Genomic DNA, 24,668 nt, shown 5'->3' on the forward strand with positions numbered 1-24,668 from the left:
TCCATTAAAAAGCCAAAAGCGATTTTTACTTATCCCAGACCACAGACAGTTTTAAACGATCCTAGGAGATTTTGGCATACCATAAAATCCCTCTCTGCCAGCTCTCGCTCCTTAGAGCTGCCTCCTAACATTGTTGTTGACTCCACCCCTGTGTCAAATAAGACAGAGATGCTTAATTGTTTTAATAAACATTTTATTGCCTCCAGTTCCTTGTTTGACACATTATCTTTTGGTAAATCATCTCCCTCCATCACCACCAGTCATAGCCACTAGTAGCCACACTTTCTCCTTCAACCCCTTCAATGTTGGGGGGAGGTTTGTAAGGCTCTAAAGGGCCTAGACCCCAAAAAATCAGCAGGTCCGGACGATCTCCCCCCCTTATTTCTTACGGCTAGCTGCAGATATTATAGCCAAACCACTTTGTCATGTTTTTAATCTTTCTATAACAAGCAATGTCATTCCAGATGTTTGGAAAACTGCAAATGTTCTCCCCTTATTGAAAGGTGGTGATCCCATGGTGATGAATAATTACAGACCAATTTCCAGCTCTCTATTTTAGCTAAAGTACTTGAAAGGCTGGTGAATGATCAAATCAAAGAATATTTAAGCTTGAACAACATTCTATCTCCTCACCAGTCGGGCTTTAGGAAGCAGCACAGTACAGTAACGGCTGCTTTGAAAGTAGTGAATGACATTGTTGAAGGCTTGGACGCAAAGAGCTACTGTGCTGCCCTTTTTATAGACTTATCCAAGGCATTTGATACTGTGGACCATGGCATTCTGTGCCAGAAGTTATCCCATATAGGCCTGTCTGACCAAGCTGTTGGTTGGTTTGCAAACTATCTTTCAAATCGCAAGCAATGTGTAAAATTCAGCGGTCTCTCCTCAAGCTTTCTTAATGTGCCCAGAGGCGTTCCTCAAGGTTCGGTCTTGGGACCGACCCTTTTTACTATTTATATAAATGATGTGGGTCAAAGTATGGATGCGTCTGTACATCTATATGCAGATAATACTGTTGTGTACTGTTGTGCTAGCACTGTTGCGCTTGCATTTGAACGTCTGCAGTCTGCTTTTGACACTTTTCAGTCACATCTGTTCCACCTTAGGTTGGTGTTAAATTCAGATAAGACAAAAGTCATGTTGTTTTCCAATAAGAAAAAGTTACCAACTGTTCTTCCCTGCATCATGTCTGCACAGCATAACCCCATTGAAGCTGTTAACACCTACAGATACTTAGGCATCACCATAGATGAAAATCTCTGCTTCAAACCACACATTGACAATCTTTTAAGGAAATTGAAATTAAAGCTGGGATTCTTTTTTAGAAATAAGGCCTGCTTCTCCACAAGTGCGAGGAAACGGCTTGTAGCTGCCACATTTTTGCCGCTCTTGGACTACGGGGATGTTGTGTACATGAACGCCTCAGCTCACTCCCTTCATCTGCTGGACGCTGTTTACCATGGGGCTCTGAGGTTCATAACCAACTGTAAACCCCTCACACACCACTGCACGCTGTACGCTTTAGTCAACTGGACATCATTATCAATGCGCAGGTCACTGCATTGGTACAAACTCATCTATACCGCTATGCTTGGACTGCTGCCCCCTCTACATATCCACTTACATATCACACAAACAGTACAGCTATAGACTAAGATCTCAACATTACATCACTCTGTCCGTCCCCTCAGTCCGCACGGTGCTTGGGAAAAAAGCCATATCATACTCTGCCCCCTCGACCTGGAACACACTTCAGCAGGAACTTAAGCTGACCACTTTGATACCCATCACGGATTTTAACTCATTTTAAAAAAAGCTGGAGAAATCATCTGTGGGTGTTTGCACCTGCTATATCTGACTGTATATGGATTTTAATGACTACTTTTTTACGATGTTGTATTTGAGTGTTGCCTCTGTGTTTAGTGTCCTGTCTGTCTGTAACTTTGTGTGGTAGTGTTACCACTGACAGGTCTCTCTTGAAAATGAGACCTTGTGTCTCAATGAGATCTACACCTGTATAAATAAAGGCTTAAAAAAAAAAATGTCCAGGCCCGTTTGAAGTTTGCTAGAGAGCATTTAGATGATCCAGAAGAGGATTGGGAGAATGTCATATGGTCAGATGAAACCAAAATAGAACTTTTTGGTAAAAACTCAACTAGACGTGTTTGGAGGAGAAAGAATGCTGAGTTGCATCCAAAGAACACCTACTGTGAAACATGGGGGTGGAAACATCATGCTTTGGGGCTGTGTTTCTGCAAAGGGACCAGGACGACTGATCCGTGTAAAGGAAAGAATGAATGGGGCCATGTATCGTGAGATTTTGAGTGACAACCTCCTTCCATCAGCAAGGGCATTGAAGATGAAACGTGGCTGGGTCTTTCAGCATGACAATGATCCCAAACACACCGCCCGGGCAACGAAGGAGTGGCTTCGTAAGAAGCATTTCTAGGTCCTGGAGTGGCCTAGCCAGTCTCCAGATCTCAACCCCATAGAAAATCTTTTGAGGGAGTTGAAAGTCCGTGTTGCCCAGCGACAGCCCCAAAACATCACTGCTCTAGAGGAGAGGCCAAAATACCAGCAACAGTGTGTGAAAACCTTGTGAAGACTTACAGAAAACGTTTGACCTCTGTCATTGCCAACAAAGGGTATATAACAAAGTATTGAGATGAACTTTTGTCATTGACCAAATACTTATTTTCCACCATCATTTGAAAATAATTTCTTTAAAAATCAGACAATGTGATTTTCTGGATTTTTTTTCTTTTCTCATTCTGTCTCTCATAGTTGAAGTGTAGCTAGGATGTAAAATTACAGGCCTCTCATCTTTTTAAGTGGGAGAACTTGCACAATTGGTGGCTGACTAAATACTTTTTTGCCCCACTGTATAGTACGAAGAGATATGAGCCTCATAGTTCAAATGCCATTGGCACAATGACAAACAAATAATATTTAGTAGCTGATCAGTCACGCATAACTTGTTTCTAAGAAATCTCAGCGCAGTTGCTTTCCAGCTACATTTTCATTCATTTAAATGTAATCCTCTCATCAGCGGATAATTAAGCAGAGGTAAAACATATCCCAAATAAACTCCAAATGTTTATTTTATTTACGTTAGTATGTTTTTTATTCACTCATGTTTGCCCAGAGTGGTGGTTACTTCATGAGTGTCCGTCTCGGCTCTATTTAACAATGCAAACAGCAATTTTATCCCAGATTTGCCTCCTATTGTCTTCGTGTCCCCCCTTACTTTGGTCTTCGCTGTCAAATTTGACCGGTCCTGTTTTAACTGCTATTACATTAACACAAAAACCATCAATCATCACCAAGTTTCATTCAACACCCTTTCAAACTGTACATATTGTATCAGACTACTGGCATACATGAAACACTGCAGTCAATATACAAAGAACAGACACTGAACATGTATTGCGTGTGCCAGGTGTGATCCATGTGGGGGGGGAACACATCTAGAGTGTGTGTGTGTGTGTGTGTGTGTGTGTGTGTGTGTGTGTGTGTGTGTGTGTGTGTGTGTGATCTGATCCAATGGTTACTAATTCCTTTTCTTTATGGCGGTCATTTGTCACACTTTGTGTTACAAAGTTGACTAAATCATCCAAAATTCAATGAAAGTGTTGATCAGCAATTGTATATGTTCAAATGTCTACTGTGAAGGATATCATAAAGCCTTAATGCAATTAAATGTAAAACAAAAAAGTTATGATTGATGAAAGTAGTAAATCGGTCAGATTTGACCCGAAGACATTTACAAGTGTCCATAGTATCAACGAGCATTCCATTTAGCCTAGCTTTAAAAACATGCAGAGGAATGAGATTGCTCAGTTTCAATTCTTGCTGAAGATTGTTCCAAGCAAGTGGAGCTGCACATAAAAGCTGTCTTACCTAAGACAGTCCTTGCTCTTGGCACATCTAACAATACTACATCATGCGATCTCAGACAATAGCTGCTTGCAACTCTCTGTGTTATCAGAGAGCAGATATAATACGGGAGTTTACCCAACACGGCTTTATAAATAAACGTGTACCAGTGACTGAGCCTCTTTACAGTAAGTGATGGCAGACCTGCCTTGGCATACAGGGTACAGTGATGTGTAAGTGCTTTACAATTTAGTGACAAATCTCAGGGCGCTGTGATACGCGGCATCTAACTTGTTCAGGCGATGGGCAGGTGCATTCATATACAACAGATCACCATAGTCCAGCACAGGTCAAAAGGTCACAGAGCCTTTTCCTGGCTTCAAGCGAGAAACAGGACTTGTTTCTGAAAAAGAAACCTAGTCTAACCCTCAGCTTTTTAAGCAGGTTATTGACATGAAGTTTAAAAGTAAGACAATCATCAAGCCAGATACCAAGGTATTTATAACTGGTAACCACTTCAAGTACTTGTCCTTGCATAGTAACAATATCCAAAACAGGCTCTGGTGTCTTTTTAGCTTTTGAAAATAGCATTACCTTGGTTTTATCAACATTTAAAAGAAGCTTAAGCTCAGCGAGCTGAGTCTGAATAATGTTAAAAACAGCTTGTAATTTAACACCAGCCTCCTTAAAGGTGGGGTAGGTAAGTTTCAGAAACCGGCTCGAGATACACTTTTTGTTATATTCCATGGAATGCTCTTAACATCCCGATAGCAATGAATATCTGAAGTGCTTTGACAAAAAATCCATAAAAAAATGTCATCTGTGGAAGCCGTGGTGCTGTAAAAAGTACAACCAATTGGATTGCCGCTCTGTCTGTCAGCCTTCCATCTCGTGCACGCACAAATGTATCTCGTGCCCTCATTGGGCGTGCATTGCAGCAGTACTTCAATGACTCGCCAGCAACAGGCGGCCACTTTCACCAGTCTGCTGACGTCATATGCGCGTTCGTGTGTGTTGGAGGAGGTGCTCTGTAAGGAAGTCTGAAGGAAAGGGCGGATTCTTTTCGGCTGTGTACTTTCAAATGTTAGTGCACTCGAGCCGGTTTCTGAAACTTACCTTCCACACCTTTAATGGAGGGACCTGCACAGTACATCACGGTATCATCCACATTTTCACCTAAACTGTTGATATATATAGAGAATAAAAGTGGACCTAAAACAGAACCTTGAGGAACACCATTAGCAATGTTTAACCACTCAGAAGACAGCCCATCAAAGTGAACACATTGGGACCTTTCAGAGAGGTAGTTTACAAACCAACCCACTGCATGGCTGGATATACCAATACTGAGTAGCCTCTGCTTTAAAATGCGATGATCAACGGTGTCAAACGCTTTGGAAAGGTCAATAAATAGAGCTGCACAACTCTGCTTATTATCTAAAAAACTCATAATGTCATTCACCACTGTCATTGTGGCAGTGATGGTGCTATGTTGCTTTCTGAAGCCTGACTGATGTTTATATCATTTTTACATAAAAACTCCTTTACCTGTTCACTCACTAGGCGTTCGAGCACCTTCGCCAGAACTGACAATTTAGAGATTGGCCTATAGTTATTTAAAATAGTTGCCTCCCCTCCTTTTAGTAAAGGCAAGACATAAGCAGACTTCCATACTTTTGGAATTGCATTTGTGTTGAGGGAGAGGTTAAAAAGAGTAGTGAGAGGAAGAGCAATAACATCTGCAGCTATCTTTAAAAAGAAAGGTTCTACGTTGTCCGGGCCAGCCGGTTTCTTAGGATCTAGCTTAGATAAGGCTTCATGAACAACATTAACAGTAAAAGGAGTAAAACTGAAAGGGTTTTCCAGACCACATTGTTCAGAGTCACGGATTGGGGTGTCCCTATTAGCATCAGAGGAGTCAAAAGAAAGCTCCAACTCTTAAAATGAACCAGTGCATTCAGCTTTTTAACCTTAATTGTTTTAATGTATTGCCCCATCAAGGCAGAAATGAGTCTCTGGATTGATAGCCTGTCGCATCGCAGTAAATGTAAATTAAAGTAGAAGTAGGAGGAAATAAATAATATTCACTTGTTATTACCTTAAAAAGAATCCTCTCTCAAACTGGCTGCCGGCCATACGGACGAATAAACTCCCAAAACACAATCCTCCCTGTGAGTGGATTTATTGTGTCAGTGTGTATTAGGCAGATAAAGTCCTGGGCCTGAGCTGTGTGTGTGTGTGTGTGTTAGAAATGTTTTATGTCGCTGTTAGTTTACTTACTGCTGGTTGAGGACAAGGGACTGTAATCAGACCTGCAGAGGAAGACAGGAAGCAGAAAGAAAAGACAGACAGGACAAGAAGCAGAGAGGAGACAGGAGTTTATATTACAGTATGAAGTACACATGATTTACAGGACGACACACTCCTATTTCAAATACAGTGCTGACAGCTGGCTAAACAGAAGGAGAGGTCAGTGGTTTCTATTCGTGGGGATAAAACCATAGGATAAAACACAGGGACATCTACTCCAGTACTGTTTCTACCTCTGTCATCAAGTTAGATGTTGAGGTACTTCTAAACTTCTTGCACATTTCTATTTGATGCTACTTTAAACTTGAAGTGAAGCGTTAAGGAGTAAACTGCCCAAATAGGAGGTATAATTGATTTCACCATCATTAAATGCTACTTAAAAGTGGATGCATTAGTATTAATAATCCAACAATACATTTAAGGATGAGTGGTATGGAGAAAAATTAAGTGACAATATTAGTGACCATATATATATATATATATATATATATATTCAATTGCGTTCTATTGTAAGGGGGACGATTGTTGCTTTCACAAAATAAAGAGATTTTTGATAAATAATCATTAGTAATGTGGATGACACAGCTAAGTGGGTAATAATAATAATAATAGAAAAGCTATTAAAATCTAACAAATGAGGACAATTATGTAACTTTTATGTAATTTAAACCTTGTTCCATATTACCACATTTAAAATCTAGGAAGATATATTTTCGTATATAACAATATTGATTTAATATGGATATATATTCGACTTAAGGCGGCATGTACAATCATTTTCCCATTGCGAAACTTTTTTACCAATTATTATTACAACACATGAATGCACCACAAATGCCCTATTTTGCAATGTTAACAAACGTGGAAACCTTTTTAATATCTGCTACGTGTTTCGGACTTGTTCTAAAATGGGTTGGGTTCTTCTTTAGTCCACACTACATCCTTTTAACAAGTTTAATGAAAATCAAGCTAGGAGTTTTTCCATAATCATGAAAACATCATCTTGGCCTTGTAGTTTTATTTCGATGTCTCTTTTGAAATGCTGAACAGACTGATATTCTTTCGTTTGTCCATAAAAAGCTACAGCACATGTGTTCCTTTACTGCTCCTGATGCTAAACTAAGCTCCTAAACCAGGTCCTGACTCTAGCTCCGTACTTTAAGGACAGAGATCCATAAAGTAAAAAGATCCTTCTTGTTCCAGCGCTGTGGACACAAACAGGAATTCTCCTTCAGGGACGAGCGGTGTGTAATCTAAACCTCCCATCTTTCAACTGAGAGGGAAGCAGAATGAGATGTCCCTCTAATCTGATCTCCGAGGATTAGGGAACAAATTCTGGCAAATTACACAAATATCTGTGATGTACAGGAGGAATGCACGTCCATCTACAACGAGACTGCTGCATCCTACACATCAAAATACCCAGAAACTCACATGTATACCACACAACCTGAGAGTATTAGTCCCACGGGAGTCAGCTAGGGGAAAACTAACACACACACACACACACACACACACACACACACACACACACACACACACACACACACACACACACACACACACCACACACACACACACACACACACACACACACACACACACACCACACACACACACACACACACACACACACACACACACACACACACACACACACACACACACACACACGTGGCGTAGCCAGGAATTATTGTGTGGGTGGGCCTGGAGAAATGTAGGTGGGCCAGGGGGAGACATATTAAGCGTGGGGTCTGAGCTGAAACTTCATTAATGATTTTAATGATTTTTTAATGCACTAATAGAACATAAGCATAAATTAGCAGTGAAAACAAAAACATAGGCACGGCGGCCTCAGAATGTGTGTAAAACTGACATCCACATAGGGATGGGTATCGTTAAGGCTTTAACGGTACTACTACTTTTATCGATAGCGCTTATGCTTATGCTCCAGGTTCAGTACCAACCACATCATAAAGTACGCGGACGATACAACAGTGGTGGGACTCATCAGGGACAACAACGAACAGGCCTACAGGGAGGAGGTGAAACATCTGACAGACTGGTGTAACACCAACAACCTGATCGTGAATGTCAGTAAAACAAAAGAGATCATTGTCGACTTCAGGAACAAAAAGCACCGTCACCCACCACTCCACATCAACGGCACAGCAGTGAAGACTACAGACAGCACCAAGTTCCTGGGGGTGCATATCACAAGCAGTCTGACCTGGTCCACTCACACGACATCACTATTTAAGAAGGCACCTACACTTCCTGCGCAGGTGGAGAAGAGCACAGCTCCCCCCTCCCATCCTCACCACGTTCTACAGAGGAACCATAGAGAGCGTGCTGACCAGCGGCATCTCCATCTGGTCGAGAGACTGCAACGCCAAAGACTGGAAGTCTCTGCAGAGAGTGGTCAGGGGCCTCATTTATAACGCCGTGCGTAGGATTCACATGGGAAGGTTGCTTACGTAGTAGAAATCCAAAAAATAGGTACAGAAATTTTCCGACATTTTCCAATTCACCAAACATTGCGTACCGGCGAGGAAAGTGCGTACAGCACATCCTACGCCGGTTTCCCTTTATAAATCACAATCGACTTGAAATGCGGTGCAGCTTTTGCGGGCTTCACGTAACGCCCAGATTTGCCTATAAATAGTCAAAGAAACGCCCATTCATTCATTCATTCATTTTGACTGACTTTATGAAGAAGATCGCAGGAAATGACGACAGAACAGCTAAAACAGACGTCTCACACCGTGTCAGATTGTGGTTATTTTGGGGAGGTGGAGATAAATCATATTGTTTGGTGGATGCAGTTTGAACCAGAGGAGCAGCATGGAGGTCGGATCGTCACCAAAATAAATAAATAAGTGGTCCGAAAAAGGTTCATGACAAAAACAATACACATCCTTCCTCAGGCAGTGTGTTTGTACCGGGGACAGGAGACACACCCTTGATGAGAAACTGTAAATGATCGTGGAATCCCTCCGGAGTGGAGTCATGACGACTGGATCTGAATTATGTTTTCGTATTTGGTGGTTTGTGTCCTGTCGATCAGCTGTGCGCAGTGTCTCCACTGCAGCAACTCTTATCCACCAGTTAAAGGAAATACAACTAATGTGTTGTGTTATATTAGCTGTACAATTGACCACATATGGTGTTCTTAGCTTCCATACCTCCTGTGTTTTATGAGCGACTTATCAAGTCTTAGCAAACGGCATAAAACATGATTAAACATATATAAAACCATGCTCGTATAACCTATAGAAATGCAAAACCGCATCATTTATGAGAAAATATTTCATAACATTAACACAACATATTCGAGGTGGTTTTAAATAACATATCCGTATTTATTTATTTCTCCAAGTTATGTTTTTGTGCGCTATGAAGCGCTGATTGGCTGTGGGTGGGCCAGACGTGCATGTGGGTGGGCCCGGGCCCACCCGGGCCCACCCACAGCTACGCCGTTGACACACACACACACACACACACACACACACACACACACCATGTATACATCACTTCAGGGGACATTACACTGACTTACATGCATTTCCTGGAGACTTATCCTAACCATAACCAACACATGCCTAACGGCCCGTACACAGCAGCTTTTGGCGATTTGTCCACCGCTTCCAGCGCTCATTGACTTTGAATGGGGATGACGTCACTTTCCCTCGCTTGTCGCCGAACTGCATTGTGGGGGGGCGAGGCGAAGATTTCCAGGATTTCCATGATGTTCAGGATTCCAAAGTTGAACATTGTTCAACTTTTGAGGCTGAGCTGGAAGCGACAGCCAATCAGATCCGTTTATGCAAATCTGACAGTTCAAGCGCTAGCCAATCAAACCGCGTGCAAGCTGGGAGAACCAGACCCGCAGTTCATTTCTATATTCCTAACAAAAATGGAGGAGAAGTTAGTTATTGCGGTAGCAAATCACCCGGTTCTTTATGACCAGTCCCTATTTACTTACCGGGATACAAACCGGAGGAGCCAGGCATGGAGGGAGGTGGCAGAGACAGTGGGGGAAACTGGTAGGTTTTCGCTTGTTTGGGAATTTTATATCCAGTTTACTTCGTTGCTAGTTTACTTCGTTGCTAGCAAGCATAGACAGTATCATTAGCCAGCATGGAATGTAGCATAAAATAGCACCATAAACATTAATCTCATAAATGTTCAAAATGTTAAAAAAATAAATGTTCATCATAGCCCTTCCTATTTGACAATAGTGTAGAAGAACCGGGTTTTTTTGCTTTGTATCTCGGGGGCGGGATATTCATGTGATATTCATGTGATTGGTTGTTGGTCGCGAAATCCCCAAGCTGTCAGACACGCCCAGCTCCAGGATTTTCAAGATTTGGTCAAAGCTGCTGTGTGGACACACCGTTACCCTTACCCTTAACCTTACCCTTAACCTTACCCTTAACCTTACCCTTACCCTAATCCTAACCAAGTCTTCACCCTAAAATTAATGATTCCCCTTATGGGGACCTCCAATTTGTCCCCATAAGGGAAGCCAGTCCCCACACGTGACTATGTAAACAGATTTAGGTCCCCACAAGTATAGTAATGCTAGACCACACACACACACACACACACACACACACACACACACACACACACACACACACACACACACACACACACACACACACACACACACACACACACACACACACACACACACACACACACACACACACACACACACACACACACACACACACACACACACACACACACACACTCTGTCCCTGTGACTCTGTCTCTAAACTAATAAAGCCTCTGCAGCTACAGGACAGCAGGAAACAGAGGAGCGAGTCTGTTTCCTGCAGCAGGAGGTTATCAATCTCACTAACAGGGGCATTAGTGGTGGTGCAGAGAAAGGAAAGGATGGTCGTATGAGAAGAAGAAGAAGAAGAAGAAGAAGAAGAAGAAGAAGAAGAAGAAGAAGAAGAAGAAGAAGAAGAAGAAGAAGAAGATCCCTGAAAAGACGAAGAGATAAGAAGAATCAAGAAGAATAAGAATCCTACTATCGACTGACTTCAGCATCCTCCTCCACCTACTAATCCGCCTCACCAAAGAAGAAGAAGAAGAAGAAGAAGAAGAAGAAGAAGAGAGGTTTGAAGAAGAAGAAAGGTTTGAAGATGGAGTGCTGCAGATGGGAAAATGTTAGCAGGAAGCGAAAGTAGAGAAAAGCAGATTATAAATAAGTGGAAGGATCCTGCAAGAAGGACACGGAGTGAAAATGATAGACGTGTCCCTGAGTGCACAGAGACAAATGACAATGTGGAAAAAAGACTTTCTTTTTTAGATGTTATGACTGTGTGGAGGAGAGTTGGAGGTAGTAGTGTGTGCAGTGTTTTAATGGCTCCCTTGGGTGTGTGTATTTGGCAGGACTCCCTCCCACAGTTAGCATCTCTGGCGTTTCCCCGTCTGCCTTTTATTCATCTGCGTCCAAGGACAATAAACTCAGCGTGGAGCGAAGACAGGCAGCAGCGCCGTTATGCTCGGGGTCTGACTGCTGAGTGACCTGATGGGCCGTCCCGTCTACAGGCTTATTTGAACAGATTCAGGTCTCTTATTTGACGAAGGAAGGGAGACGAGTACGATAGAAAGACAATAAACCCTCAAACGTCTCACTTTTCCAAACAGTGACTCGTATGAGCGTTAGACGGTAAAGTTCTTGATATGTTCTGGAAAAATCATTAGTCAGAGTTTAAAGAAACTAATGCTGAGGGATGGTGGGAGAAGGGAACGCAAACCACAGTTTCCTTTGTTGAAAGAACGCTCAATTATTTGACCAGTCGGACGTTAGACTACGAGATTGTCAGGCTACTTCCATCAAGACAGTATATCGTTCAGACGATTGCCAAAATGGAGAAAATGGAGAACTTCTTTGCGACTCGGGGAGGAGAACAAGCTGAAAACACAACTTTAATGTATATTATATAAGTTATATGTAATGTTGAACATGATAACAGTTGCCATTTTATGTATGAGGCGGGCTTTAATCTTAATTACCTCCGCCAGTATTTTGTTTCTGTTTACCTGTCTGTTCGTTTGTCTGGATTATGGAAAAACGACTGGCCGAATTTCCATGAAACTTCGAAAAATAACTCTGTTGTGATTGGTCAGCCGCTTAAAGATGTCCAGCCCCTTAGCCTATCATGTATAATGTGTTGGAGCGCTAGCCAATAGAAGTGCAAGAGTTACATTATTATGTTATTATGTTCAGGAAGTAGAAAGGAGTCCAATGGAGGCGTTTGAGGAGGGAACTTTGGGATTGTAGCCTTTGCAGACCATTTACATGCACTAACACCTAAATAACACACTACAGGAAAGGGAAAACACCAACATGCATAGTAGGGCCTCTTTAAAGTATATAAAAGGCCTATAGAGTCTAATTGTGATCCAGGAGAGACAGTGAACATGGAGGTGAACAGGAAGTGGAGCCAGTGGAGGAGGAAGTGACCTGATGGAGGCGTTGGCTCTCGGGTTATCAGCCATGCTTTTCCCTCTCACATCAGCGCTTCACACCGAGGTCTCTGCTGATGAGTTCCCATGAAACACACACACGCACACACACACACACACACACACACACACACACACACACACACACACACCACACACACACACACACACACACACACACACACACACACACACACACACACACACACACACACACACACACACACACACACACACACACACACACGATGCTGCTGGTTCCAGTTCACAGCTAATGTAATTGAAGGTGACTCATTGATGTTCGGATGGACTACGTTTCCCACCTTAATAACTTTCAATAGAAGAGTAAGGAGAACATTAGGCCTGGTATTCTGTTGTCTTTGTCCACTCTCTGTTGTTGCTCGACTCCACTTCGAGCGTTAGAACGATTAACGAAGCACTTTTATACTAATAAAGGACTGGATTATCTAAAGCCAGTTGAGTAGCACTTGAAATGTTTGGCTCTATGAAACCTGATGTACTTATATGATTCTGTTTTCTTCAAGGTTGTGTCTTCCTGGTCGAATGCACTTATTGTAAGTCGCTTTGGATAAAAGCGTCAGCTAAATGCAATGTAATGTAATGTAATGTATTATGTCTCTGTCATGTACTTTAATGAAGTTGCTGTATTACAATTCAAAAGGTTTATTTTCTATATGCTTAAACCTCATATATACATGTCTGCCTTGCAGCTTGACTTTATTTAGCTACTTTTAACAATAACCAGATAACTAATTTATTGACTGAATCTGTCACATTTAAATAAGATGGACTTTTATTAATCCTCGTGGGGAAATTGTTTCTCTGCATTTGACCCATCCTAGTGTTAGGAGCAGTGTGCTGCCATTTTGAACGGCGCCCGAGGAGCAGTGTAGGAACGGTGCCTTGCTCAGGGACACCTCGGTGGTACTTGGTCTTGCCGGGACTTGAACTGGTGACCTTCCAGTTGCCAAGCCAAGTCCCTATCGACTTCGCCACCACCGAACTAAATCTTAACAATGCCAATTAATGAGCATTTTCCATAATAAATAATTGACATTTAATTATACTTTATAGCTAACAGAGCCTTAAACTACACATCCTGCCAATTAAAAGCCTTAAGAATCTCTAAACCATAGATGTTTAAGAGCCCAGTGATATTGACAAAATGAATACACAATACTTTTTGTTTCGATATTTACTGAAGAACGATCACTCCAATTAAATCCTTTCATTTCCAAGAAACACACTATACCTAATGTTTTAAGTAATTTGCAATACATTTAGTGAATGTAGAAAACTCATACTTGAATATGATATACTCTTGTTAATAAAAATGTAAGTCAGTAGTTTTGATGATGTATTTAAAGAGGTTAAAGGTCATCTAGGGTTTGGCACTAAAACACACACACACACACACACCCTCAACTACCACAACACTACATCCATCATATTTGACATACCACATGAGAAGCACATCTTTGTCTAATAGCTGTAAACAAAGAGGACAATAAATTAACTCTGTTGTCAAAACATTCTTCCATTAAGCTCCATCTTAGCCTGTACTTTAACAACAACTGATTTGCTGACTAAGACTTCACTTTCCAGTAAAGAGTTAGGATCAAACCTCCTCCATATGCCCTCATTAGACTTTACATAAAGTATTGGCACAGCTCAAGGGTGCAATCCAGGATAATCAGCATTTAAAGAAATAATTATATACTCATAAGGATACAAATCATATCAATCAACAAGTCTTGCTGTTGCCTTACTGTGATACAAATGCATAATGAACGTGTATAACGTATATTAAATACACACATAACTTTATTATGAGTTGGGTAGCACCAAACTCCATTTAAAAAAGGGCCAATTTAAAGTTGTATCGCTTATTTGACAAGGAGAAGCTTTTAATAATTGAATTTCTCATTGTTAACACATGTTTGCTTTAGATCGGCTGATAACATGAAGACACTGTCTAAATAAAAACATGCTTTCAGACATTTTTTACAACTAAAAATACTTGGAATGATCTTTTCTGTCTGGTTTTCCACATAGTAAAAGTTGTATTACCATGTCAACTATGTTTACCTGTTCTCCAAGAAATATAAGAACATCTGAATGATGAATATGACATTAAATCACATGTTTTCTGCTTCTCTCACCCTGCAGTCTCGGCTCCTGAATCCACGCAGTCATCTTCTGCTGAGGTTTTCTCCATCTCAAACATTTAGCAGCATTGTTTCAAAGTCCCGAAGTGACGAATACAAAAGTGGCATTTAAAAACACACTATGGTTTGGATAAGAGACTTCAATGAGTGAGAATAAGTCTGAATGTTCCGGTTTGTAGCTCCTGTCTTGCAGAGATCAGTCTGGTGAACTAGTCTGAGCAACAGGAGGCTGACTGCTCTCTCTGCGTCAATTGCGCTCTACGGTGATGCCTTCAGGTACCGTAGGAAATTAGAGAATATTATGGATTCAACACAAAGTGGTCGCTAGTCTTCAAAGTGGCCAGAAGAGAACATTATATATATATATATATTTTAAATCAAATCGTGTCAATAAAACAATAAAGGACGAAACAACGCAAGGGTACGGTCTTATGAAACAATAATAACCCATGATAAAACATCTAAAAGTATAAAAAATACACAGGAAAACAATAATTTAAATAAATACATACATAATAATTGTTTGAAAAGGCAAAGGTTTTCAAATCAAAACATTTTTAAGAGTGGTATTCAAAAACCAAGATCGTCTTTTCTTAGTCTTATTATATGTATGAAAAGATGCCGAATAAGGATCAATATGAATATATTATTCAATAAATGTAATTAACTACTATCCCACTATAGTCACAACAAGTCACATGTTTGACTTATCTTGTAAATAAAACATAATGTAGTGACATACTTTGAGTATTTATAATTAATGTCAGTATAAATGTACTTATTTAAATGTATTTTTATGTCAGAAATGCATGTGTTTGTGAGACGTTTAGATGAGCCTAGAGTCCAGTAAGAATACAACTTGTTTCCCTAAGTTATAAGTACATGGTGATTAGTGAACAAACAAATAAAACAATCTGCTAAAAAGCATAAAGTGTGATAATATTTGTGTTGCCAATTATTATCAAGGATGTATATGGATGTATGTACATATTCTATTGACATGTATATAGACTTTTTGCACTACTTTTTATTTTGTATTTTATTATATATGTTGCATTGTTGGAGGAGCTCAGGTCAGAAGAATTTCATTGCCATTTCTACACTGTAGCTTTGTGCATAGGAGAATAAAACCGTTGAATCTGAATCTAAAGAGAACAGCTGTAGGTTTTCCAGCAGCACCTGAAGGCAACATGAGGAAGAGAGATGCTCTGGCTCCATCAGCAGGAGGGATGAGGTAATGCAGAATCTCTGTTACAACCAGACTGAACAAGAAGAGTCATCACATGCTGTTTCTGTTCATCAAGCCAACACATACCTGCCTTGTAAATAAGAACCATGGTTTCCCAGTCATTGGTCTACCTACCTACCTACCTACCTATCTACCTACCTACCTACCTACCTACCTACCTACCTACCTACCTACCTACCTACCTACCTACCTACCTACCTACCTACCTACCTACCTACCTACCTACCTACCTACCTACCTACCTACCTACCTACCTACCTACCTACCTACCTACCTACCTACCTACCTACCTACCTACCTACCTACCTACCTACCTACCTACCTATCTACCTACCTACCTACCTACCTACCTACCTACCTACCTACCTACCTACCTACCTACCTACCTACCTACCTACCTACCTACCTACCTACCTACCTACCTACCTACCTACCTATCTATCTATCATCTATCTACAAACATTGTATTACATTATTTTTGATAGTATGATCTTATAATACTCATAATTGTACCAAAGGTTATTTTTTATAGCACATATTACCACCAGTGCTTTACAACAAACACATGAAACACAACAATAAAATACACATAATGCTTGAATAAGTAATAAACTAAACTAGATGATGAAAAAAATATAATTCAGCGTGACGTTGGAAATGATGACATCATCTCCACGCGCCACATAAAGCAGGCGGTTCCTCTTCCAGCTTCCAGCACGTTGATGTTTATATGTTAGCTTCTTAGCTTAGCTGCTGCACACGTTTCATCTTCAGTATCTTAATTAACATTTGACTAAAATCAGAAATGTCTGTCACCGAGATGTTCAGTCACATCCAGGGCTTCCTGAGCGCCGACCAGGACATCAGAGAGGTAACAATATTAATGAATATATTAATATATATTCCGCAGCTAGCTATCGGCTAACCGGAATCCTGTCAACACAATGAAGACACATTCAGGTTCATGGGAGTACATGATATGTATATAAATCATATTATCACAAACTCGTTTCTATTTATTTCATTTGAGCAGAGGTGTTAAGTAACTAACTAGATTTACTCAAGTAATTTTGATCAAAATACACAATGCTTATCTGTTTATTAGTCTTATGTGTTCTTTGTCCTATATATATATATTCATGTTGCATTGTTGGAGGAGCCTGTGACTTAAGTCTTCCATTGCCTTATCTACACTGTAGCTACTGTGCACATGACAATAAAGCATTGCATCTTGAATTGAAAGTAATTACCTTTAATTGATCTGACCTTAATAGCATACTGTGTTATTGCTAAGCAGCTGTGCACATAGACATTATGTGTTTTTAGTGCATAGCCGTTTTTTGCTACTTTAAAATAAAAAGTATTCTTCTTTCTGTGTCTTAGTATTTACACCAAAGCAAATTCCTCGTATGTGTAAACCCACTTTGTAATTAACTCTGATTCTGATAACTAAATGCAGTGTGAAAGACTTCATATATAGTGTTTATTTGACGCTTTGCATTTGTATTTCTGTTAATAGAAAACATGTTGTATTGACTTAAGATTTGGTTGAACTTTGCTGCAGGATATCCGTAAGGTGGTCCAGATGCTGGAGCAGACTGCCAGAGAAATACTTACGGTTCTCCAAAGCGTGCACCAGCCGTCTGGATTCAAAGAAAGTAAGCATCCTTTTTTCACTGGGACTCGATGCATCTTGTTGACTTGTGTTAGAAACATATCACTGGTCACCAGCTTGAGCTTCAATCTCAGGATCCATGTGTTTCTGATCCTCTCCAGAATGGAAGAAGTCATCACACACAGAGCATCAACTAGTTCCTGAGCAGTGTCCTTCACATGCTGATATCCAAGAGAGGGAGTTACACAGTCACAAGATGGAGGACTAGAAAGCAGTATTCAATGTTTACTTCAGATTAGCTCCACGTCAGAAATGAGCATGCTTGATGTCTCTCTCCATAGAGGCTGAATCATCATGTTAATCACATAGCTATCATCTGCCTCAAACAGTCCTGATTTCATTTCATTTCAAACCTTTATTTAGACAGATAGGTCCCTTGAGATCATGGATCTCTTTTACAAGGGAGACCTGCATCAATTTAGTTTCACATGAAACATAAAACAACATAAACAAACAATAGAGGACATCATATTCACCAACACTTACAAACACCCATAGCGTCAGAAAGCATCTCGTGCAGACGTGCCTTAAAAACATTCAGAGAAATAAAATTGCTCAATTTCAATTTGGACTGTAGATTGTTCCAAGCAAATGGAGCTGCGCACATAAAAGCTGTCTTACCTAAAACAGTCCTTACTCTTGGTACATCTAACAAGACTACATCCTGCGACCTCAGACAATAGCTGCTTGCAACTTTCTGCTTTACCAGAGAGCAGATGTAATACGGGAGTTTGCCCAACATAGCTTTATAAATAAAAGTGTACCAGTGACTGAGCCTCCGTACAGAGAGTGATGGTAAACCTGCCTTGGCATACAGGGTACAGTGATGTGTAAGCGCTTTACAATTTGTCACAAATCTCAGAGCGCTGTGATACGCAGCATCCAATTTGCTCAGGTAATTGGCAGGTGCATTCATATACAACAAATCACCATAGTCCAGCACAGGTCAAAAGGTCACAGAGCCTTTTCCTGGCCTCAAGCGAGAAACAGGACTTGTTTCTGAAAAAGAAACCTAGTCTAACCCTCAGCTTTTTAAGCAGGTTATTGATATGAAGTTTAAAAGAGAGACAATCATCAAGCCAGATACCAAGGTATTTGTAACAGGTAACCACTTCAAGTTTTGTTCCTTGCGTAGTTACAATATCTAAAACAGGCTCTGGTGTCTATTTAGCTTTTGAAAAGAGCATTACCTTGGTTTTATCCACATTTAAAAGAAGCTTTAGTTCAGAGAGCTGAGTCTGAATAATGTTTAAAACAGCCTGTAATTTAACACCAGCCTCTTTAATGGAGGGACCTGCACAATACATCACGGTATCATCCGCATACAAATGTAAAGTAGCTTCATCCACATTTTCACCTACGCTGTTGATATATATGGAGAATAAAAGTGGACCTAAAACAGAACCTTGAGGAACACCATTAGAAATGTTTAACCACTCAGAAGACAGCCCATCAAAGTGAACACATTGGGACCTTTCAGAGAGGTAGTTCACAAACCACCCACTGCATGGCTGGATATGCCGATACTGAGTAGCCTCTGCTTTAAGATGCGATGATCAACGGTGTCAATGCTCTTCTCGGTAATCACACATCCTGTCATGCACACAGCTACAGTTGGGATACCTTTGTTAGCATGCTACTCTCAGATTGGAAGAGGACATTCAGTATTTTCCCAACAACTTGTTAACGTTGATTTCCTCCCGTTAGTTCCCAGTAAATGTGCGAGGGCCCGGGAGTTGTTCTGCACGGTCCGGACCACGATTGCCGACCTCAAAACCAAGTTTCCTATGGAGCAGTACTACAGGTAGGATCCACTCGGCACAGTATTTGCAGTTTGCTTCTCTCACAATCATTCAATTCACACTTTTATTAGTGATTGGAAAGGCTATCATTCAAAAGAGCAAGTATAGTTTAAAATACAGGTGATCTGCAGAAATGCACCGAACATGTTTTTGTGAGTTCAGCAAACAAAACACTAATTCCTATGGATCTGAAGCATTTATCATTTTAAGAATTCCTTCCTTGGTATCCGGTGGAATTCACATCTTACTTAGTCAGCAACAAGCTTACAAGCTAAACATTATTCTCCTATAATCAAAGTCCAATATGTTGATCAGTAGACTCCACTAAGGGTTTTATATATCTTTAATTGTGTCGCCATTTACAATTTGTCTAATGCATTTACCCAGAAACCCCTGCAAAGTAGAATTGATGCTGAATTGAATATCGAGGCCAAATAAGGTGATATAAAAAAAGACATAACTCTTGTTTTCTGTTTGATCCCACTTCAGGTTCCATGAGCACTGGCGGTTTGTCCTGCAGCGTTTGGTCTTCCTGGCGACCTTCGTCGTCTACCTGGAGACGGAGGCTCTTGTGATCCGGGAGGAAGTGGCTAAGATCCTCGGCAGTAAGTATATTTCAGTGTGTTGGTGTGTAGGTGTTACTGAGGGATGCTGCTTCACTCTCTCTCTTCCCTTTGCTCTCCACAGTTGAGGTGGTGCGAGAGAAAGGCTTCCACCTGGACGTGGAGGACTACCTGGCAGGGGTGCTGATCATGGCCAGTGAACTGGTGAGTGTGATGTTGATCTCTAATGTTCGTAGTACCAGTATTAGTAGTAGTAGTAGAACTATGTGCGATTATGGCAAAAATCATAATCACGATTATTTTGGTCAATAATTGATATCACGGTTATTAAATACGATTATTCATTGACTTTGAAAACATCCACTTATTGAACTTTAAAACAAATTAAAATAATAATTTGAACAGTATCTTTTTAACTGTTGATTACCCTGAACGTAGAATTCAACTGAAAAACGAATAAATAAAATAAATGATACATTTATATTTAAATAAATAATATCAAAATAATAAATACCAATAAACAAGATCAACAAATATTTTTGGAGCGCACTTCAACAAGCTACTAAACTAGGGCCGGGACTTTAACGCGTTAATTAAGATTAATTAATTACACAAAAATTAACGCGTTAAAAAAATTAACGCATTTTAATCGCACTTATTTTTGCACCGCGGAACGTTTCTCACTGGATGAGTTTCAGGCGTACCGATTATACTGGAGCACCAACTAACGTTCATGACTTCAGACAACAACAAACCACAGTGAACAACAGTGGGAAATGTTGTTTTAAAAAACGGACGGATGGAAGCGTCGATAAGAGCACGGTTGTGTGCAAATTATGCAAAAAGGAATTTGCATATCACCGCAGCACATCAAGCCTCAAGTATCACCTCAATGCAAAACATATAGCAGCTAGCGTGGAAGTTAGCCTCTTTTATCGCGTTCACACCAAAAAGAGCCGGTACTAAAATTAGTTCATGTGAACCTTTTTACCCCCACGAAAGTCCCTGCTAGAGAGCAGGGACTTTCGTACGGCTCTCTTGTGAGAAGAGAGCTATATGTCTGATTGGCTGGGCGGATTGCAAACCACGCCCCGTAAAACTCCCAAAAAGTTTTGTGAAGCCGCCATTGTCGCCATATCCTCGCATTAGCATTATTAGCATTAGCCCAGCGCAGAAACGCAGAGAGACTAACTTATGGCAACACAAAATAAAACATGGGAGCGGTGGAGATGAGGAGGTGTCGGCGTTCTGGCGATTTACTCGGAAGGCTTCAGTAGAAGCTGCAGGGACTCCCAGCAGCTTCTACTGAAGCCAGTCCCCAACTCCGGGGACTTTGGGCGGCAGTATACGCCGTGAAGTGGTTTGCGGCCTGCCAGTAAACCCAATGCAGAAGAAGAAGAAGTGACGTCAGCGGCTTCATTTGCCTAATCCTCCCCCAGGTTCAAAGAGTTCTCATGAACTAAGTTCTCATGAACCTTTGTGGGAAAAGTACTGCGGTGTGAATGCGCCTCATGGTATACTAAAATCCATGTGAAAAAAATTGCTTCTCACTGTTCTTAGGTCAAATATTTATATGTGATTAAAAATGCGATTAATTTCGATTAATTAATTACAAAGCCTCTAATTAATTAGATTAATTGTTTTAATCGAGTCCCGGCCCTATACTAAACATAAATAAATGTGATCAAATATGTTGCAGTGCACTGTCACAACCTAGCAAAGCTAAATCATCGTTTTTTTCGATTATGTTGTTTTCGTAATTGTGGCAGGCCAAAATTGTAATTGCGATTTAAAATACGATTAATTGCACAGCCCTAGAAGAACCTTCATTTAGCCAGGAAAATCAATTAAGAACAAATTCTTATTTTCAATGATGACCTGAGGAGGCAAAAGGCTTCCTGAGGGGATGGGGGTTGGGAGGAAGGAAATACAAAGACAGACTCCGGGCACTACAGAACCCAGGAGACAACACAATGACGCAGAGCAGAGATGGCAGGCATAGCAGTTAAACATATAACAACTCTAAAACAATACTGCTGTGGGTCAATCAGTCATTCAAATCATATAGAACATTCATCCATTCCTTCATGGCAATGCATACTATAGGAGAGGTCAAGACATAGGCAGTGAGAACTAGTTTATTAGGTAAACTAATGGCGCGTTTCCACTGCAGCGGGTAGCCCCGTTTAAGCGTCCTTAACCGTCCTCAAGCGGCCAGGCCGGTTTTTGGTGGCGTTTCCATATAGCCTAGTACCGGCCAGCGGGTACTTTTTCCCTCTTTTTCCGGCCTCATAAAATCGTGGTTCCCTCAGACCAGGGCCAGGGCTGAACTAGTGACGTCAACACTCTCGACTGCTGATTGGTCAGAGAGAATCGTCACAAGATCGCGCGCGAGTTCATCCCTAGCGTCGCATATATATTTAGAAGCAAGCTTGCAGCATTTTTATAAACAGCATTTTGTAAACGGAGGAGCTACAAAAATGGCTACGTCTAATAAGAAAAGCACACCGTGGTCGACCGAGGAGGTGACGACGTTCCTACATCTCATTGGGGATGATCAAATCCAGCGGGAGCTCGACGGAACAACTCGAAATGTGAACAAAAACAAAGCCGATCGCCCCGCCTACACTGCGTTGCTACCCCAGGTCCTAAACTGTGGAAATGCGCCACGGCCTGGGCCGGCCAGCGAGGCAGCCCGAGGCCTGAGCGAGGACGCTTAGGGACGCTTAAACGGGGCTACCCCGCTGCAGTGGAAACGCGCCATAACACAGCCTGATACAACAGTCCTAATCAGTATTCGAAGAAAATAGGGGTTCCACATGCAGCTATACATATAAAAAACATTACTGGTTAATGAAACGACCTTATTTTTAGCAGGGTTTTAGATGAGATGTATAAAGGGCTAAATGTAGCTTTAATTTGGCTGCTTTTCATGACAGAATCGAGCATCTGTTGATTTGAAGTGTTTCAAAGGATCTGGTAATAAAAACACCTTATTTTGGACAGAACTTTAAATGAGATTGATTTAGATTAAATATCCCATTTTGAAGCTTCAGTTGAGGGTACTGTTCATGACAGAATTGTGCAGGACCCATCTGCTCAAGGACTGTTGGAAGAAAGTAGAACATCTGATGATAATGTCTGATATGATAGAACGGGTTAAATGCACTTTGTAAAATGTGCAAATTGGTTGTTGACAAATTCCAATTAAGGGCAATGATGATTGATACTTAGAGTTGTGGTTTCCATTGCGTTTAAGCCTTAAAAGCTTTTATGGACTTCATCTAAAATGACTTCTCAATAGGAAACAGATCATTGCATGCACGTTGAGTCCCTCTGGGGTTAACTTGTGATTATATTTTATATTTCTCCTCCAGTCACGGTTGGCGGTAAACAGCGTCACGTCCGGAGACTACACCCGGCCGCTCCGCATCTCCAACTTCATCAACGAGCTGGACTCGGGCTTCCGTCTTCTGAACCTGAAGAACGACCCGCTGCGGAAACGCTACGACGGCCTGAAGTACGACGTGAAGAAGATCGAGGAGGTGGTGTACGACCTGTCCATCCGGGGGCTCACCAAGGAGGCCGAGACCTCCGGAGGAGACAAGTAGAGAAGCTGAGCCTCACTCCGCCTGCAAGGCACGACCCAGGGATCTCTAACCTGAGGACTGGCTGTGTGTGTGTGTGCATGAAAGGTGCTTTAGATGGATGGCAGAGGCCTCGATCAAGATCGCAGGTTCAGTTTGTTGTTTTTAAATCTGTGTTCTCGGCTTCATCTGTTACGGTTTCACTGAGTTGGATTGCAACCGTTTATTGTTAGTAAATTGATGTTTGATTTCAAGACGACGGGCGCTCAGGTTTGTTTATTTGTCAAAACAAAAATGTGTTAGCCTGGTGGTATTTCTTAGGCTTCTGAGTTATGGTTGAAAAATGGATGAATCCAAACTGAGACCTAGGAGCCTTTATAAATGAAGGACATATTTGACACAACAAACAAAGGAACAAGCATTCAGACTAGATTTTCATAAAGTAGCCTTGGTTTGGATTTTGATCGGTAAGATAAATCTGCATATACCTTTTTTTCTTTTTTCTATAACTGAGGCTCCAGGAGTGCGAGAGCCAAAGAAAACACAAAGACGCACTACACGTGATAAAGCTAGGGACATTCCTTTTTTCTTGTCATTCTTTCTTGCAGAACAGTGCCAATAAATATGTTGTTTGAGACTTTTTGGAAATCATTTTGCAAACACAATAGTCAGAATGTACTGCATGTGATGCTTTCCTTTCTTTTCCACTTTGAGGAATGTCTTGAAGGTTTGCTGTTAGCATCCAATGCTTCTGTGCTGTAGTCGAGCTAGGTGTCTAGAAAAATAATCCACTTTCTTTCCATCTTCCCTTTTGATTCCTGGAGTGCATTTGACTTGTGCTGTCTGTATTCCTGTGGTTGAACCAGTTGTCTTAAAGATGCTTAAAAATGACTGTAAATATATTTCTACTCGTCATAAAATGAACACA

The 24,668-nt window shown here is 41.0% G+C and overlaps 2 protein-coding genes across 3 annotated transcripts in view; one reads left to right on the forward strand and one right to left on the reverse strand.

Moving 5' to 3' along the window:
* LOC117538094 (protein FAM124A) overlaps positions 1-15,130 on the reverse strand; it is a 33,116-nt gene extending 17,986 nt beyond the window's left edge. The window contains exons 1-2 of one of the 2 annotated variants that reach the window (XM_034203626.1): positions 14,859-15,130; positions 6,157-6,188 (exon numbers count right to left, since the gene is read on the reverse strand). In XM_034203626.1, coding sequence (XP_034059517.1) covers positions 6,157-6,188; positions 14,859-14,923 — 97 coding nt within the window. In that variant the 5' untranslated portion in view covers positions 14,924-15,130. The remainder of the gene's footprint in view (positions 1-6,156; positions 6,189-14,858) is intronic. The other variant, XM_034203627.1, reaches the window with a different exon arrangement.
* A 1,665-nt stretch (positions 15,131-16,795) lies between these two features.
* tsn (translin) lies at positions 16,796-24,664 on the forward strand. The gene is made up of 6 exons (XM_034203675.1): positions 16,796-16,984; positions 17,678-17,771; positions 19,496-19,592; positions 20,080-20,195; positions 20,278-20,357; positions 23,531-24,664. Exons 1-6 carry the CDS (start codon positions 16,919-16,921, stop codon positions 23,762-23,764), a joined length of 687 nt encoding a protein of 228 aa, XP_034059566.1. The 5' UTR covers positions 16,796-16,918; the 3' UTR covers positions 23,765-24,664.
* Positions 24,665-24,668: the final 4 nt, after the last annotated feature.

Source organism: Gymnodraco acuticeps, unplaced genomic scaffold (assembly GCF_902827175.1).
Source record: "Gymnodraco acuticeps unplaced genomic scaffold, fGymAcu1.1, whole genome shotgun sequence".
NCBI classification, from domain to species: Eukaryota; Metazoa; Chordata; class Actinopteri; order Perciformes; family Bathydraconidae; genus Gymnodraco; species Gymnodraco acuticeps.

What these genes read in the sequence shown, in the direction of transcription:
- tsn (XM_034203675.1), top strand. Translation starts at nt 16,919, where the DNA reads ATGTCTGTCACCGAGATGTTCAGTCACATCCAGGGCTTCCTGAGCGCC. An exon ending in CCGACCAGGACATCAGAGAG is followed by an intron (nt 16,985 to 17,677) that starts GTAACAATATTA and finishes ACTTTGCTGCAG; the next exon opens with GATATCCGTAAGGTGGTCCA. An exon ending in GCCGTCTGGATTCAAAGAAA is followed by an intron (nt 17,772 to 19,495) that starts GTAAGCATCCTT and finishes TCCTCCCGTTAG; the next exon opens with TTCCCAGTAAATGTGCGAGG.